This window comes from Phodopus roborovskii, unplaced genomic scaffold, assembly GCF_943737965.1.
Source record: "Phodopus roborovskii unplaced genomic scaffold, PHOROB, whole genome shotgun sequence".
In the NCBI taxonomy this organism is placed as follows: Eukaryota; Metazoa; Chordata; class Mammalia; order Rodentia; family Cricetidae; genus Phodopus; species Phodopus roborovskii.
Window position 1 is genome coordinate 730,187 of NW_026125887.1, and position 20,149 is coordinate 750,335.

Here is a 20,149-nt window from a genome sequence, read left to right on the forward strand (position 1 = left end):
TATTAAAAAAAAATCACAAAACATCTCAATGATTTTAATATGACTGTATATTAAAATGTTTCATATACTGAGGTGTACTGAGTTAAATATATTAAAATTAATTTTGTGTACTTTTTCTTTTCTTAATGTGAGTGAATACTAGAAAATTCTAAATATATGTTCCAAATGTTTCTTTTAGACATCATTTCTTGCCCACACAAGACAATGAACTAAATCTTTTCCCTACAAAAGTATTCTAAAGCCATTCGTCCCTAAGTTACATTTTATTATTTCTTACTATCTTATTTATTTAGGTTTTGAATATGGGGTCTGGATCTTGCTACTTAGAGTAGTAGGTTGGCTCAAATATCATGATAAACCCTTCTGCCTCAGTTTTCCAAGTCCTTGGATTAACATTTCATTTGTAGTTTCACATTTTATTTGCTTTTTGCTTGTTTGATTTTTTGTTGTTGTTTTGTTTTTGTTTTTTTCAAGACAGGGTTCTCTGTGTAACAATCCTGGCTGTCCTGGAACTCACTCTGTAGACCAGGCTGGCCTTGAACTCACAGAGATCTGCCTGCCTCTACTTCCTGAGTGCTGGGATTAAAGGTGTGCACCACCACCACCTAGCCAGAGCACACACATGTCACAGCACATGTATGAAGATCAAAGGACAACTTATGAGATCTGGTTCTCTCCTTCCACCATATCCCTCACCTTGGTGGTGAGTGCCTTTACCCATCTCAATGCCCCTGGATAAATATTTTAAAAGAATGGGCAAAAATGCTGCTGTTTAATGTTTTGTTTCTGTTTGTAAATTTAATCTACAGATTTTTAACGATAGTTTAATGGGCAATTGTAGTTTTTCTGGTCCATTGTACTACTAATCAGAGTATCTAAAGATGTATTTAGCTTCATTTTGTTTTCTTATGTTAACAAATTTCACTGAATATATCTTGTAAACAGAAAATTCTTAATATTAATATAGTTCCCTTGAGCATCCTTAATATTGGCTAAAATAACCTTGTTAACATTGGTACTTGCTTAGAAAGCTATATATTGTGCTGGAGAGATATCTCAGAGGTTAAGGGCACTGGCTGCTCTTCCAGAGATCTTGAGTTCAATTCCCAGCACCCACATGGTGGCTCACAACCGTCTGTAATGAGATCTGGTATTCTCTTCTGACCTGCAGGGATACATGCAGAAAGAAGACTGTACACATAATAAATCTTAAAGAAAGAAAGCTATATATTATCAGTATTATAATTATTATGTTTACAACCAAAATATTAAATATTCAAATGTTGATTTTTACATTTATAAATATGTCAGATAAAAGACCTACTTAAACACAGTGTTAACATTGTCATAAAGGTGTTCAAGAAAGAAACTTTTCCTTTGCAAGGATATTTTCTTCTTTTTCTGTGTGTATATTAATGTGTACATGTGTTTGTATATATGAGAGAGAGACAGACAGAGGGAGATGAGACAAAGAGAGATAGATATTGGTTATCCTAGAACAAGCTATGTAGACTGAGCTAGTCTTGAACTTGGAGCAATCCTCCTGTCTCTGCCTTCATTCCAAGTTCAGTAATGCAGACATATACTACCATGCCTGGCTTCTGTTTTAAAGTTGTTTGTTGAGACAGGATCTCACTTGGCTGGCCTAGAACTCACTATATAGACCAAGCTAATATTAAACTCACAGTGACCCTATTGCCTCTGCCTTCCAAGTGCTGGGATTAAAAGCATGTGTTACTAGACTGGGTCAAGTAGTTTTTAAATGACAAACAACACATTCTTTTCGCTGAAATAATTAGAAAGGGGTGGAATAATGGGAAATTGTTTTTCCTTTTCCTAAGACTTTGCCTCTTGATCTCTGTCCTTAGAGACAGCCAAAGTTGATTATGTTTTAAGTATCTTCCCCCAAAATATTCTCTGTTTCCGAGCAGATAAAAAATTAATACAACCATACATTAATATTCAAATGTTGGTATAAATGTTTAACCCCTTAAATAAACAAGGTATTATACATGCAAAGCAACCATACATTAACCTAAAAAATAGAAATAAAGCACTGGTGTATGTAACAACATGAACAAATTCTGAAAGCATTATGACAAATGAAAGAAGCCAAACACCAAAGACCACATATGTTCCCTTCATATGACATACCCAGATTAGTGACTGTTAGGAGCTGAGGGTTAAAGGAAAGAGAGTGGATGCTAATGAGTGTAAAGTTTCATTTTGAGATGACAAAAACATTTGGGAAATGGGAACCCTTGCCCAGTATATACAAGGCTATGGATTCAATCCTTAATACTGAAAAAAAAATACTTTTTTTTAAAAAGTCCTATAACTAAATAGTGGTAACAGTTGTATAGCATTTTAATATACTAAAAACCAATATCTTTGTTACTTTTCAATGGCTGTGACAAAACAACATGGCCAAGGAAACTTATAAAAGAATGCACTTAATTTGGGAATTTTGGTTCCAGAGGGTTAGAGTCTATGGTTCCAGAGGGTTAGAGTCTATGGTTCCAGAGGGTTAGAGTCTATGGTTCCAGAGGGTTAGAGTCTATGGTTCCAGAGGTTTAGAATCTATGGTTCCAGAGGGTTAGAATCTATGGTTCCAGAGGGTTAGAGTCTATGGTTCCAGAGGTTTAGAATCTATGGTTCCAGAGGGTTAGAATCTATGGTTCCAGAGGGTTAGAGTCTATGGTTCCAGAGGTTTAGAATCTATGGTTCCAGAGGGTTAGAGTCTATGGTTCCAGAAGGTTAGGGTTCATGACTGTTATAGTAGGGAGCATAGCAGGTAGCAGGTGGGGTACTAAGGCAATAACTGAGTGTTCAAGTGCCCTCAAACAAGAACTATGCAGAGAATGGTTCAAGTCTTTTTGAATCTCAAAGCCCACCCCAAGTGACATACCTCCTCCAACAAAGCCACAGCTCTTAATCTTTCCCAAACAGTTCAACCAACAAGGGACCAAATATTCAAATATATGACCCTACAGGGGTCATTCTCATTCATACCACCACAACCACCAGAGAATATACTTTGAAATAGCTAAAATGACCAATTTTATATGAATTTTATCTCTCTCTCTCACACACACACACATATTTCTTGATTTATCACACACACACACACACACACATATATATATATATATATATACAAATGATAATATTTTATATACTGTGCTTAACCTTGATTCTTCTCTTAATATAATTTTCCATATTTATAGAGCCAGAAGAATTATCAAACATCTCTATAATGGTTCCTTGAATCCATGTTGCATATTTTATCTTCCTGAGCACACTATCCATGTTTGTTTTAACTTTGATTCTAATCACGTAATTATTTAAATAATCTACAAGTCCTTTGGCATTGTTTGTTATTTGCCTCAATTTTATTTCAAATATTTTACAACCTCATAGGCCTGGTTATCTTTATACTGAGTTCTGAACATTATATATGAAAAACTATAAAAATATTTTAGGCCTATTTTCTCCCAGAAAATTTAAATTTGCTGTTGGCAGGTGGCCAGAAGAGCTAGCTATCTAGTATGCTCTCAAATCATTTTTAGGAATTAGATGATTCGAAGCTCTGCTTCAGTTCCAGAAAAGACAATCTACCACTCCCAGTTCCCTCTGATGTCTGGGATATGTTTTCTTGTGTCCTAATCTGAAAATGAGGGTTTGGGATGATATCACAGAAAAGGGTGGTGTAGGGAACTCCAAGACCCAATCTTTCCAGAGAAATATTGAAAACTCAAGCAAAATGTACTTTATTTTCTTACTCCCCCTTTTCTTTCAAGCTTGTTTGCTTTTGTGTTCTGGCATTTAAGGTAATCTCTGTTAAAACATAAACTGAATACAAACTATAGGAGCAAGCTATAGGAACAAAACTGTAAACAAGCAGATTTAGCAAACATCTATAAAACACTTCACCCAGGAAAAGAGCACTACATGTTTACCTTGAGTACACATGGAACATTCTCCAGGATATACTAGATGCTAGGCCACAAAATAAGCCTCCGAATATTTAAACAGATTAATATTGAAGTCATGCAACACTGACACAGATTAAGATTGAAATCATGTAGAGTAGTTTCTCTGATCAGAACAGAAACTAGAAATCAGTAGCAAAATATATATATATGTGTGTGTGTGTGTGTGTGTGTGTGTGTGTGTGTGTGTGTGTGACATGAATAAAAATGAAAGCACAACATACTAAAACTTAGGGAGTATAGCAAAAACATGCTAAAAATATATAGCTATTTTTTAAAAGGCTCTTAAATCATTAATATAAGAATGCTTTAATGTACGATGGAGAGATGGCTCATCAGTCAAGAGCACACGTTATTCTGGCAAAGGACCCAGGTTTGGTTCCCAGTGCCTAGACAGTGATGGTTCACAACCATTTATAACTCCAGTTCCTGTGAATGCCATGACCTGATGCCATTTTCTGACCTCTATGGGTGTGATGCACTCCCACACATAAAAAAAAATAAAAATAAAATAGATAGAAAAGAATGATTTAATGTCCTAGAAAAAGAACAAACTGAACTCAAAGTCATCAGATGGACAAAATAAGGATTATGGTAGAGATAAATTAGATTTTAAAAAAGCAACATAATCAAACAAGACTGGTTCTTTAAATTTTTAGTTGAAGTAACTGTGGCAAGGGAAGAAGAGAAGAAAGGAGGTAGGGAGGTATGGAAGAGGGAGGGGATGGACAGATAGAAGGAGGGAAGGAGGGAGGGACAGAGACAGAGAAAAAAGAAAACAGGGGTATGGAGAGAAACATAACGCAAACTAAAGTGAGAAATTGCAATCATCATTCAAGACATTTCAAAGGGCAATAACAATACTATGAACAACTGTATAACAATAAATTAGGCTAGTTGGAGGAAATAAAACCACATCTCAATGGTCCTAGAAAAATACAGAGATTGTATCAGTAATCAAAAACCTCCTAAAAAAGGAAATTCAAGGCCTTGGGCTGGAGAGATGGAATAGCAGTTAAAAGCATTTGCTGCTTTTACAGAAAACATAAGTTGCTTTCCAGCATCCACATATGAGATAGTTTCATAACTGTCTATAATTCCATCTCTAGGAGATCTCATACCTTCTTCTGACTTCCATATGTACTAGGTATACACACAGAGCACACTCATACAAGAAGGCAAACATTTATGCACATAAAATAAAACTAAATAAATCTTGTAAGGAGAAGCAAAAGCCAAGTGACTTCATTGATGAAGTGTACTAAACATTTAAAGAATTAACAATCTTTCTCAAATTCTTCATAAACACATTGGAACTACTTCCTAACTTCATGAAACCAGCATTAGCCTGATAGTAAAGCAAAAAACAAACAAACAAAAACAAAATAAGAAAACAAACAAAAAAATCAAAACAAAACAAAAACGAAAAGAAACTAAAAACCTTGTATGTTTGGTAAGGAGTGATGAGCAGAGGGGTCAAGACCAGGCTGGAGAAACCCACAGAAACAGCTGACCTGAACAAGCGGGAGCTCATGCACCACAGTCTGACAGCTGGGGAACCAGCATAGGACCAAACCAGACCTGAATGTGGGTGTCAGTTAGGAGGGCTGGGCAGTCTTTGGGGCCTCTGGTAGTGGATTAGTACTTATCCCTAGTATACAAATGGACTTTGGGAGCTGATTCCACATAGAGGGATACTCCCTCAGCCTAGACACATGGGGGAGGGGCTAAACCCTGTACCAATGATATGACAGACTTTGAAGACTCCCCATGGAAAGCATCACCCTCCCTGGGGAGCAGAAAGGACAAGTTGGGGTTTGGTGGGGATGATAGTGGAGGATGGGAGGGTGAGGGAACTGGGATTGTTATGTAAAACAACCTCGTTTCAAATTTAAATTTAAGAAAAGGAAAAAAGAAATTAAAAACCAGTATCTCTTATGAATATAGATTTTAAAATCTTCGACAAAGTATCAGCATACCAAATCTAACAACATTTTAGGAAGAATCACATCATGACCAAACAGATTTTTTTCAGTGATACAAGGATGAGTTAAGATAGAAAATTAATCCTTGTGTTTTAAGACATGAACAGAATGAAAGAACACACACAATCATTACAATTGACATAAGAAAAGTATTTAACCAAATCCAAAGTCTTTTATATGAAAACTGCTTTTAAAAACTAAGAATAAAAGGAAACTTCCTCAAGGGAAGGGAAAAGGGAAAGGGAAAGGGAAAAACCTGCAGCTAACATGAAACTCAAAGGCAAAAAACTCAACAGTTTTCCAAGACCTGGAACAAAGTAACTCCATCCACTTTTACTACATTCTAACTCTAAATAGTTAATAAACCTAAATGCAATAGCAAAAAATAATAAACTTCTTAGAAGAAGACATACTGGGAAATTTTCACAATCATAAACTTGGCAATGGATTACACACACATATGTAATATATGTATGTATATATATACATATATAAACAAAATTTAAAACTTTTGTATATCAAAATGCATTATCAAGAAAGTGACCATTTGACACATACAACCCAGTAACATTATACATGATCTGGTTATATTTATATGCATGTAACAGCAACTAATGAAAAAGAGGCCAAGAAATTGAAGAGTAGAGAGGGATAAATGGAAAGGTAGAAATGTTGTAATTATATTATAATTTCAAAAATAAAAAATACAAAGTGAAAAGACAAACTAAAGTAAAGGAAAAATAGTTTCAAGTCATATGTGTGGCGAGGCTCTTATAATCTAGAGAAAACTTTTACAACTCAAAAACACAACTGATTTTAAAACCAGCAAAAGTTCTGCATAAATATTTCTCCAAAAATGTTTACAAATGGCTAATAGATGAAAAAACTAAACATTATTAATTAGGGAAATGTCAGTCAAAACTAGAATTAGGCTGGGTGGTGGTTCATGCCTTTAGTCCCAGCACTTGGGAGGCAGAAGCAGATGGATCTCTATGATTCAAGGCCAGCCTTGCCTACATAGCAAGTTCGAGGAAAACCAGAATTAGATAGAATTAGATATCACTTCACATACATTAGAAAAGCAATAATCAAAATAAAATAATAAGTATCAACAAGTGGAATAAGTAGAACTCTTATATATAGCTGGTAGAAATGTAAAATTATTCAACCACTTATAGAAAAACTTTAGTAGATACTCAAAAACTTAAACATAGAGTTAACTATATAACCCCAGAATTCTTCTCCTAGGCATATATATATATAACCAAGTGGAATGGGGATATGTCCATAAAAACTTGGATGTGAATTTCCATAGCAGCATTATTTATAGCAGCCAAAAGTTATTAAACATTCAAATATTCATTTGCTGATAAATCAGTAAACAAATGTATAGTATACAATGAAATATTAAGCAGCCTTAAAGAGAAATGTTGTATTGCTATCTGCTTCTACATGGGCACATATTAAAAACACTATGTTTAGTCAAAGAATTCAAATATAAAAAAACAATATAATACATCTTCATTCATGTATATGAAATATCTGGAATCGGCAAATCAACAGAGACTGAAAATGCCATTTAGGTAATGGATGGAATAATAGCAAATGGAGATGATGAAAATGTTCTATAATTAGATAGTGCTAATAAGTATACAACCTTGTGACTACATTAAAATTGCTGAACCATATATTTTTAAACTTTACAGTTTGTGAACTCTTCTCAGAAAATAAAAAAAAGAGATGCTGTTTGCTTGCAAATCAAGAGGAAGTTACTGTACACCCAAGGAGATGTCTAGTTATTAGGTTAAACAAAGACAGTAACTGTCACAAAATGTAAAATATTTCTCATGGAAATACATTCTACAGCATTTTCATTCATGCATTTGATAGCTGTGAATGAGAACCAGAGCAGCTTCTGCTTGAGGTTACCTGCTGTTGCTTGAAGGCCCGAAGAAGTAAATCAATGTCAGTAAACGTGAGAGGAAAGTGCAGTCGAGGTCCATCATAGGATTCGGGCACTTCTATCAATCCTACATAATCCTGTCTGTCCTTGTTTTCTCGCATGGTGTTTTCAAAAAGTCTACTTACTAATGCTGAAAAGGAAAGGCAAAGAGGTATAAGATGGGGAATCAACATTCTAATGCTTCAAAATACCCTCTTAAATATCTGTCTCATGCAAGACACTGTACTGTTATCAGTGCCAGCTCACAGCACAAAAAACTATGAGGAATAATTGATCGAAGCCAGTAACCACCATCATCCCTTCCTGGAATCATGTTTTACCAAAGCAGTGAGTCCACAATCAATGGGGAGAAGACCACCAAGCACATGAAAAACTGGTCAGTCAGGTATTTTGATGTTCTGAAGTTGAAACTCTAATTCTTTTGTCCAGTCTTACTTATCAGACTGTTACAAGCATAGCTAAAAGCATGAACAATGCACTGCATTTGGTTCAAGCAGCTGCTGCTATTCATGATCTACATGAAATTAAACTGCAACATTCCATTTCCCTTGTTAAATACTTCAGAGAAGTTTACTTAGCTTTAATTGATTTGTTTCTCCCTTTATATACAATGTTTCTTCTATGATTTTCTTTTTTTCTTGAGAACAAAGCAGATGAAACTTAAATGACAAACCATAGGCAGAAATAACCAAAGGCCTCTTCCTCTATTAGATATTACTGTACAGTAACAGACTGGCTTCAATGTCCATTTACTAAGGCAATTTAGTATGGCTGAGACCCATAATCATTTCTTGCCAAGTTGCCCATAAAATAGCCCCCCGAACAGAAATAAACCTCAACAATTCAGGCAGAGAAAGACGCAAGAGGATGTGTAGACTAGTTGTAAAATTGGTCACAATATTGTATCCTAACTTCTTAGAATATGATTTTCATCAAGAGTTTGCTTTCCCTTGCTTTCAAGAAGAACTAGGCTCATAACTTTATACTATCCTGAACAATGTGGTCTAAGAGCTACCTGCCAGCTCCAAGTCCATTTTATCAATGCCAGTGATGAAAACTCAAGTTCAGTTGTTTCAAAACAAAACAAAATATTCTTTTAAAATCAATAGCTTAGTATAGTTCTTCCTTCCAGAGACTTAATAGCCCTTATTTCTTAAAAGGTTCAATGATAAATTAATGAAAATTCTTCAGTAAAACTATGCAATATGAAATATGTGAAATTAACTTATTCTAATTTTGATTTATGTGTATGAATTTCTGTCTGCACATGTTTTTGTACCACATACATGTCTAATGCATACAGATGCAAGAAGTGGACATTGGATTCCTTGACATTGAAGTTACAGAAGGTTGTTAGTTACTATGTGGGCACTAGGAAATGAACCTAGGTCCTCTGCAACAGTAGCAAGAGCTCTAACTGCTGAGCCATCTCTCCAGGTCCTGATATGAAATATGAGTCTATATTAAATCATTATCCTTCTGTTTGGGTTTTGCCAACATGAAAATTAATATCAGAGATTCTCTTCTAATAACTAACGTGTATCATGAATGAAAACTAAGCTTTAACATTTTTTGTTGTTGTTTATTTGTTTTCAAGACAGGGTTTTTATGTGTAACCACTCTGGCTGTGCTGGAACTCACTTTGTAGACCAGGATGGCCTCAAACTCACAGAGATCCACCTGCCTCTGCCTCTCAAGTGCTGGGATTTAAGGCATGTACCACCACCACCTGATAAACTTAATTTCTAATGCATATATTTTCCTTGTGGTCCATAACTAATAAACTAATAATTCAATGAATGCAAATAATATATGAAGATTTGTGCAATATTTAATTGGAGTTAACCCTTTGTTATTTGATTTATATATTTGTAAATATGGATCTAAACTAATTAAATATAATAAAATATTAACACAATGAAATAATACCTCTATAAGTTGTTACAAGAAAATAACTTTTAAACCCTTGCCTTCACCCATGCTGCCATTTTCCTCTTTCCTACTCGCTCATAACAAGTAAATTCCATCACTGCTAGTGATTAAAACTCAAAGATCTTTTCTTTCATTGGAAGAGAGAAAAAGTATATTTTTAGGGAAACATTTAAGATCATAATTTTCATGCAGATATCAGCGTATGCCACCTACATATTACTTTGAAAACAAGGCCCATATGTTTCTGGACAAGGGAAAGTACCATTTAACAACATTTATAGTTATGTCATTTTCTAATTATAAATCTGAGTCAAAATCATTAGTGTTCATGTGTTATTTTCAATGGATCCCAATATGACAGTTAATAAAGTCAACTATAAATCTGGCTTGAAATTATTAGTGTTCATATATTAAATTCAATGGACACCAAAATGACAGTTAATAATGTTAACTATCAATTTTTTGATTTAAAAAAATGGAATTGAAGGATATGTTCTTGACATAACTTTTAAATTAAATAAATAAGTGATTTTGGCTTTCATTAAATCATCAACAAAAAGGCTACCTACCTATTTTTACTGGTTTTTAATAATACACTTCTGCTATCTCTAACCAATGCAATAAGAAAGGAAGCTGAAACAAGAGCAGTAACTAGTATACAAAAATACATAATAATGAAATCTGTTGTGATTAAAAACTAAACTCAAGAAAAACTCCAAAAACTGCTCAGAGAAATAAATACAAATCAGAGATTAATCTCACAGATTTGAATCATCTCATAAGTGATAGAAATATGAGATTAATGGGAAGATAGCAATATCCTATTCACCATAGCAATAAAAAGTTAAAAGTACTCTAGCACCAGAAAAGTTAAAAATATAAATACATACATGCATACAGGTATTCCTAAAGAACATATATGTAAGCTATATGGTCTGAGGGGACATTTTGGCTGATGGGGAGACAGAAGAAATGTCTAGACAACACTTGTATATGCCTCAGACTACTCCAACCATCCTGTTTAAACCTATGGCAACCCTTACACATACTGAAATCCTGCCTCAGAAAATTAAAAGGAGAAGGGAGAAGGTGAAAAAGAGAGGGAGACAGGAGGACGGAGGAGAAAGGAAGCAAAGAGAAGAATGCATATGTTCACCAAAAGGGACACGTACATAAATATGTACAACAGCAAAATTGTACTGGCAAACTGAAAACAACCCAAGCACACATGAAGAGTAGACTACATAAATTATTGTATATTGGTAAAATGGAATGCTATTCAACAATAAACATGACTAAATTTCAATAATGAATGATCTCACAATTACAAAGCCACCAGATTCAAGGTCTACTCTACTTATTCAAATATATTTTTAAATAAGCATAGTTAATTAACTTATGGTATAGACATTCAAAAGTAGTTCCATAGTGCAGTAGAAGCTGGATTGTAACTAGAAGAGGCAGAAGGGATGTTTCTGTGAACTCAATACTGAATGGTTTGAGAGTATAGTTTCGGTTTTTGAGACAAGGTCTCATGTAGCAAGGATGACTTTGAATTCTGATCCTCCTACATACTGCTCAAAAGCCGAGACTGCAAGCATGCGTCACCATGCTTGATTTATGTAGTGCTAGGGACTGAGCCCAGGGCCCCTGTATGTTGGGCAGCACTCTACCAACTGAGCTCCATTCCCAGCCATTGTGTTTTTGTTTCTCGTTCTGGGTACTTGTTTTCTGGGTGTGTTTTCTTTGAGAAAATTTCAGTCATATATTATTTGTATATTTTCCTGTAATGTACTTTATATTTCAAGGAAAACACTGTTCCCTTCTTTGAGAAAAACAATCTGTTATATTTTAAAATCATCTGCAAAGTTGTTTCAAAATGCAGATTTTGAAAAATGAAGAATCAGAATAAATACCTCAGAGCTGTAACCCAGCCATCTGTGGCTCTAAAGCCTCACAGAAGTGACTCTGATGAAGTAAGTTTACAATGTTTCATTTCGTCATTATTATATTTCCTCCCCAAAACGTTTGTGACCAAGAACATGAAGCACAAACAACTGTCTTCAAAATTCAGCTACCTAAGGTGAACAAAATGGCAAAGTACCAACTTCCATGCAGTTCCCACACATCATGCTTGCCTGTTGCACCACTCAGAAAGCCTCTATGGATCTGTAAGTGCTTTCATTAGTTTCATACATATGTACTTGGCTCAAACCATGCCACTAAAATACCACTCTTCTCACCACTTTAAAGAATATTTACAGGCCGGGAAGATGGCTCAGTGGGTAAAGTGCCTGCTGCCAAGTCTAATGACCTGAGTTTATTTCCAAAGATCTATATGGTAGAGAGAACCGAATCCTGCAAGTTATAAGTTGTCTTCTCACCTCTGCACACATGCCAAGACATGTGTGTGAACTCTCTCTCTCTCTCTCTCTCTCTCTCTCTCTCTCTCTCTCTCTCTCTCTCTCTCTCTCTCTCTGTGTGTGTGTGTGTGTGTGTGTGTGTGTTTGTGTTAAGAAAATTTTAGAAAAGACTATTGGTCAGATTATTTAAAGATGTTCTTAGGGGTTAGGCAGATGGCTCAGTGGGTAAGAACACTTCTGTGCAAGCTTGAGGGCTTAAGTATGGCTCCATGTGGATTCCATGCTCCCACATAAAAAGCCAGTTTTGCTGCTCACTTCTGTGACTCCATCACTGGTGGAAGCCAGAGATATGAGGCTTGCTGGCTAGTTAGCCTACTTGAAAAACAGTGGGTTCCATGTTCAGAGACTCTATATTAAAGGGATAAGGTAGAGAAGGCAGGTAATCTGACATACTCTGCTGGCCTCTATATGTGCATGCACGCTCATACACACACTGTATACAGGAATGCGTGCACATGTGCATACATATAATGGGGTGGTGATCCTAAATACTTTGCAGGCTGTTAGAATTAAAAATGGTTTGCCCAAAATGTTTTTTTTTTTAAAACAGATTTTAGGTTTAGCATCTACTTTGAAGTAACAGGCAGATTTTGTTTAGTATGATAAATATATGTCTTATGGATAATTATAACTTTAACTCCTATACTATCAACAGCAATTAAAATATTTATATAGATGATAGACAAATAGAAGATATAAACACATCACAGAAAGTACCTTAGTCTACTTGATGCTATTATAATATAATACCACAAACTGGATAGTTTGAAGCAAACACAAGTTTATGAATGGGCCTGGTTGTTTTTGGATTCTTTTAAATTCTGGTTCAGACAAAAATCAAACTAAAATGAGTTCTCATGTACCTGAAGTTTGAAACTGTTGCCATCTTTTAAAGGGAATTATAAAAAAAAAAACAATTAGCATACATTTCAGATTTCAAAAAATTCAGGTATAAATGAGAAATAAAATAAAAATCACCCATAGTCCCCATACCAAAATCAAATGATCTGTCTAAGAGTTCTAAGGTCTGGGAGCTCTAAGATCAAGGAGAAATATTTGGTGAGGACTTTATGCTATAAGTTATAACATGACTGAAAACATCACAGCAAAAGAGCAGGTGCAAGGAATAGGAGTGAGGGTTCATACTTTACAAGGTAACCACTGTTCAAATAATGAACCCACTGTGGGGGATGATCTCCAACTTAAACAGCTCTTACAGGTCCCACTTTCAATGTAGTACATGAACTTTGGGGAAAGATTTAAGACAGGGCAGACATACAGAGTGGAAAGAGGGGAGAGGGTTGACATTTAATCGATCATTTTCACCTAGGCTCCACTGCATGAAATACTCAAAATACTTCGGTTTCTAAGCATACAACTTCTGTGGGTAAACATAAGATCCTCATTACTAAGCAACTGTTGCCTATCAACAGATTGTGATTCAAGACAAAATATTTAACAAAGGAATGCAGAGTATTGTTTTTTTAATTAAATGCTGATTTAGCAAATTCCACCCAGAGGGGGAAAACAAGTTGAACCAAGTTAAGTTGATGTCTGTCACACAGACAAGAAAGGTGAACATCTTTTAACTGCATAGCATCTCCCATCTTCACTTACATTTACAATGAACACAATTCAGTATCTAAAACTGCTTTTCAAAGGACTATACTTTAGAAGTGGAATGATTATTTGGCAGTTGGGAGTACACGCTATTCTTTCAGAGGACCTGAGTGTAGTTCCCAGCACCCACATTGCATGGCTCATAATCTCCTGCAATTCCAGCTCCAGAAAATCTGATGTTCTCTTTTGGCCTCCATGAACTCTGTATTCATTTACACACACACACACACACACACACACACAAATAATTTTAAAATAAATATGTGTATGACCTTAAAAGGCTAGACTTTTATTTGCTTACCTGAATCTTCCTTACATGTCTTTGTATAGTTTTCCAACATGAAGGAAAAGAAGTTGGACAGCTGCACAAGATAAAATGACATAAATCATTAATAAAGACTAAGGAGCCATTGCAGCAAATATCAGAATTCTATGTAAGTCCCTTATTCTCCTGCTGTGCTCATCTTCCTGCTGCAGCACATGCCAAGAGTCACAGATGGGCAGCACCACACTAAGCTGCATAGATATTATATATGCACTCCTTCTGGGAAGCTGCCCATACATAAGTCACCGAAGCAAAAGTGTAACAATCTAGTCATCCACCTCCTTGCCATGCATGGTATAAACGGTGATATCTTTCACATTTAACCACTTCTCATGGGATCAGACTGAAGTTAGACTTGTCCAGAAGGTATAGTTCTTCCTGGCTTCTTTGTTTCTTATGGTCTCCTGTTTATCTCTTTGATAACAAAATTAATACTGTTTAAATCGACAGCCTACATGGGTTTGGAGAGATTGCTCAGTAGCTAAGAGTACTGGCTGTTTTCCCAGAGAAACAGGGTTCAATTCGCAGCACCCACATGGCAGCTTACAACTATCTATAACTCCAGTCTTAGGAGATCCAATTCCCACTTTTGCCCTCCATGGGCACGGAACACACATGGTAGACAGACATACATGAAGGCAAAATACCTATACACAAATAAACAAACAAACAAAAATGCAAATAACTTTTAAAAAGAGCCAACGCTATGGGCTCCTATTCCAAGCAAAGGAAATGTTGAATGACCTGTCTCTTGTTGATGGTAGTGGTGTTTTTTTGTTGTTATTCTTGTTGTTCTTTTGTTATATTTTGTTTTTGTTTTTGTTTTGTTTTTTTTTTTTTTTGAGACGGGTTCTTGCTGTGTAGCCCTTGAGGCCATGTAGGCCTCAAATTCAGATATCCTCCTGCCTTTGTCTCCTGAGTGCTGGGATTTAAGACATGCACCATCATGCCTGCCATAACCTGTATCATTTTAATGGCTGCTAAAAAGAAACTTGCTTATTTTTAAAGACCATAATCTGATAACTATATATGGTACAAAGGAAAATGGTCTTTCTTAATATCCCTACACATTCATCAATGCTACCCTTGCCCCTGCCAAGAGCCACTATGCAGAGTGTGCTATGTATCTTTTTCCAGAGTTTGGTTGAATGCTTAATTTTCTTTTATATACATGGGATAAACTCTAGGTAGGACTCCATAAGTTGGATTGGAGATCTTTCTAAGAGTATTTTATGGTTAAAAGGTACTTATTTTAATTAGTGAGTATTAAAGTTAGAGTTATAAATTTGTGCCATCAGTTTTATAAAGGATTTCCATATTTATGTTTTCTTTTAGAACCTTCATAGGCTTGTTCCATGGAAAACCTTCCTTTTTTAAGGTCTTAAAGTACCCTGTTTGAAGGGCTTTGGAGATAGCTTAGTTGGCAGAAGTACTTGCCATGAGAACCTGAGTTTGATCACCAGAGCTTATATAAAAAGCCAAACAGGGAGGTATTCACTTGTAATCCCAGAAATAGTGAGGCAGAGATTAAGAAGGTCCCCAGGAATAATTTCCCTAATAGCCAACCCTATTGGTCATTTTTTATCTCAATGAAACATTCTGTCTCAAAAAAGGCAAGCTCTTTAGGAACGATACCCATTCCACACACATACACATGGATGTGCACACACTCCTGTACCTACACATACAAGAACATATGCAAACACAATTGAGGATATGGCTCAGTGGTACTGTGATTGCCTACCATCTATAAGGCTCTGGGTTCAATCCTCCCACTTCCTTCTTTTTTTAAATTCCATTCATAAAGTAATGACTTCATTTACCATTACAGAATATGCTCAAAACATAGAAAAAGACAATGCTTTATTAGTTAGCTAGACATCTGGCATTGCTCTAAAAAAGTGTGAACTTCAAAGCTGAGAAATAGCATCTCCCCAAATTACACCAAATCACAATTTCCCAGTAACTAGTTCCAAAACAATGTCATTACAGCCTCCATGAAAGTATTTCATCAAGGTTCTCCAGCTTCAGACTGAGTCAACTCAGATTCATTGTTTCAATAACAAGGGGGGAGAGAGAGAGAGATGCTTACTAAACAGACCTGCATTTGGCCTTGCTCATCAGCATATTCGATAGACTGGAAGATGGCGAGGGCATAATGTTGTCTAGCCCTCAGTCGAGCTCTGTATCGTCGGTACCAGTTTTGGATGACTAATGCGGCTTTCAGCGCTGCAGACCCACAGGATATGAAAAGCAGAGAGAAACAATTACATATACTTTGAAGGAAGCAGGTGTTTTAACAAAAAACAGACAATTTTTAGTCCTAAAAAATAGGAACATTACAAACAATGAGATTGACCTTTTTGCTTTTTATAAAATGTTAAGTCTCAAACACTCAGAGAGCTCAGAAAACAGTGATATCATAGCCATTAAGAGTTGAAATTTTAAAGTAAGTTTGTCTGGATGTGATGCTTCTTGGCTGTCAGTCACTAGGAAAAGGAATGTAGACTTGCAGTGAGTACATACCATGGAGTAACTTCCATTATTAGAAACAATGTACTAAATAAACCCTTGGAAATATGGGTGTGCTGGTTGGTTTCTGTCAATATGATACAAGCCTAGACATACATTGGAATAGGGAAACTTAGCTGGAAAAAAAAATGCCTCCATAAGATTGGCCTTGATTAATGGTTGATGTGGGGGGTTTAGCCCATTGTGGGTGGTGCAACCTCTGACCAGGTAGTCCTAGATAGTATAAGTAAGCAAACTTAATAAGCCAGGAGAAGTAAGCCATTAACTACCACTACCCTATGTCTTCTCTATCTGTTCCTGCCTCCAGGTTCAATCTTGGTTTCCCCAGGAGTTCCTAAATTTACCAAGCATAGAGATACTGTTAGCAAGATTGACCAAGTACTTAAGAGAGTCCCCACAGTCCATGAAGCTAAGTGGTGGAAGTACATACTTATGCTCACTTAGCCAGTAAATGGAAATGAACAGTGAAAGTTTGAACATGGATCTGAATCCAGGGCCCAAGCTTTTCACCTCCAAAGAGTTGTTGATCTATTGCTATGCATCACTTTCCTAATGATCATTGGAGTTTCATCTACTTAGTATTAACAATGTCAAATAACATAATGTCAATAATAGACAACTGAACTGATTTCTATTTAATAACAGAATGGTCTGCTTAGAAACTTTCATTGCCTACAAACATCATCATCTCCATGCTATAAGTAAGGAAACTGAATTCAGAGCAGCAAGTGTTTTTAAAGTCACCTAGCATAGGTCTGGATTGGGCCTGCGAGCGATCGGCGTGCTCCGATCTGTTGGAACTAACCGCTGCTTGGCGGGACTCCAAGGCCCGGCACATACCACAGCGAAGATGGTGGGCCAGAACAGTGCTATCACTGCGGGTATATGCGGTGCCCTCTTCATCCTGTACTGCATCTACTTTGACTGCAAAAAGTGGAGTGACTCTAACTTCAAGAACAGGCTTTGAGAACGAAGAAAGAAACAGAAGCTTGCTAAGGAAAGAGCTGGGCTTTCCAAGTTACCTGACTTAAAAGATGCTGAAGCTGTTGAAAAACTCTTCCTTGAAGAGATACAGCTTGGTAAAGTTACTAGCATAAGGTGAATATGAGAAGGGTGTAGACCACTTGACAAATGCAATTGCTGTGCATGGACAGCCTCAGCAGCTGCTGCAAGTGTTGCAGCAGACTCTTCCACCAACAGTGTTCCAGATGCTTCTTACCAAGCTTACAACCATTAGTCAGAGAACTGTTAAGTGCTCAGAGCTTGGTGGAAGATGATGTGGAATGAGCCAGATATCAACACGATAAAATCTCAGTTAAAAAAATGATTTAACCATTAGCTTGGAAGCTGATCAGCTCTGGGAGAATAGGGGAAAATATGCTTGTTATGAACTTTCCTACACTGAAGTCTACCAAAGTGAATGTATACTTTGAGTAGATCCATTGTCTGTTCTATTTATTTTTTTTCCAGTGTAAAGTATTTTGATAGAACTTTTCATTTTATAAATGCACTGAGTTAACCAAAATAATCATGTATTTCGCTTATTCTTCATTCATATGTAAATACAGAAGAGTTATTTCTTCGGTTAAAAACTCCTGGTGATGAATTTTAAAAGATTGGAAGAGAGTGTGAAGGATAGTTGAATAATGCCCATTTTAAAACACTAGTACATTTCAATGTAAACCATAAAATTGGATAGAAACTTGTTTGTAAAGACTGAGCATTAAAATATTTCTGTTTACTCTTGAACATGTGAAGTGTGCCGTTGTGCTGTTAACAATCCTGGTCTCTCGTGTGTTTCCTTAGAAGCGTCAGTCTACATCAGTGGCTTAATATATTGGGCACTAACTCCTAGTATTTCAAGCACCTGGCTGCTTATAGCACTGGGAATTCAACCTGGGTGGGCCTTGCCCTGCTCTCTGCTCACTCTGCTTTTTACAGACTGAAAGGGCCAGTTTGCTCATCTCTGGGGTGGCTCTTTCAGTGTGAAATTTAATTTGTTCTGTCCAGTGTATTCAGGTCCATCTCCAGCTGATGGCCAATGATTTATTTCAGAACAACCAGGCCTTGTACTTCTTTCTTTATATTCTGAGTTTGCATGTTTGCCTGACTTGGTATTTCTCAATTAAACCTCAAAGTGAAAAGAAAAAAAAGTCACTAGCATAGACATCCCTGAGTTCAAACCCTGAGCTCTCTCCACTAGGGCCATAATTCATTTGTACCTTTCTTTTCTTTAATAATAACAACCACTATATTCTAAATGCCTAGTATGTTCTGGCAGTAACTGAATGCTACATATACCACCCTTTCTGCTCTTTTCCAACACAAAGAGAAATGGGAGCTAGCATCTTTCTGTCTCTGCTTGGCCTGTGCAAAGTATGCTTGAAATCCTACCCTGCATGGGAGGAGTCATTGCTTCCCCTGGTAAATAACTGCACTCATTGGGTTGTATTCTGAGGCAGAATAGAAAGACAGGGATGGGGAAGGGAAAGGAGCCTCTCATCCTGGAGTCTAGTGAAAGTCTTCAGCCAGCTGTGAGCCCAATACTACACAGGTATAGGGTATCTCCCTATAGTCAGAGAAACTCCAGAGCATCCCCCCCAAATAACACAGCCTATCACTATTACTCTTGTTTATTCATCAAAACTAGATGATACAAACCTATTTCTGGACACACAATGTGCATTGGTTACATCACTCATGTAATTCAGTTGGTAAATTAAGTTGGAAGCTTCCTCACTGACAGCTAGCTAGTCTAGTGCAAGAAGTGCTATGTAGAATCTGGGAAGGGGGGTTTGTCATCAACAGTCTTACCCAGGTGTGAACTCTGAAGGCTATAATACACTACCCTGGGCAAGATATGCTCACTGGGACAAAGGTGGTATGCCTGTTATGGGGGAACTAAGCAGTTTCTGATTGGATCTGAGGTCTACTCCAAAAGAGGAAGGTCGTACCTGGTACCATAAATCTTACTGATAGCTCATGGCTGAGTAGTTCATAAGCCCCAGGAAGAAATTTACAACTATTGTTTGACTAAATGGATATGATGTCAAACTGCCTTCTAAATATTCATGTTTATATCCATAGATTCATGTTACATTTAGTCTGGGTCAGAGAAATTTCTGTGTGCAGTGGGAATGCACATGATTAGTGCAAAGACTCAAAACTAGTCAAAGTGCTGATGATCAGTGACTTTTACAAGATATTTTAATTTTATACATATATATATATATATATATATATATATATATATATATATATATATGAGTGTTTTGTCTATGTGAATGTATGTGCACCAGATGCATCCCTGGTGCTCACATAGGCCAGAAGAGTGTTGGATCCCTGAAACTGGAGTTATGGGTATTTATTGGTCACTA

The 20,149-nt window shown here is 36.3% G+C and overlaps 1 protein-coding gene and 1 pseudogene across 1 annotated transcript in view; one reads left to right on the forward strand and one right to left on the reverse strand.

Moving 5' to 3' along the window:
* The window catches only part of Ppef1 (protein phosphatase with EF-hand domain 1), a 74,784-nt gene extending 57,174 nt beyond the window's left edge, over nucleotides 1-17,610 (reverse strand). Inside the window, exons 1-4 of the mRNA XM_051178899.1 lie at nucleotides 17,517-17,610; nucleotides 16,342-16,469; nucleotides 14,217-14,277; nucleotides 7,907-8,070 (exon numbers count right to left, since the gene is read on the reverse strand). Coding sequence (XP_051034856.1) covers nucleotides 7,907-8,070; nucleotides 14,217-14,277; nucleotides 16,342-16,469; nucleotides 17,517-17,610 — 447 coding nt within the window. The remainder of the gene's footprint in view (nucleotides 1-7,906; nucleotides 8,071-14,216; nucleotides 14,278-16,341; nucleotides 16,470-17,516) is intronic.
* Nucleotides 17,611-17,622: 12 nt separating this feature from the next.
* On the forward strand, nucleotides 17,623-18,059 carry LOC127217903 (mitochondrial import receptor subunit TOM20 homolog; annotated as a pseudogene).
* Nucleotides 18,060-20,149: the final 2,090 nt, after the last annotated feature.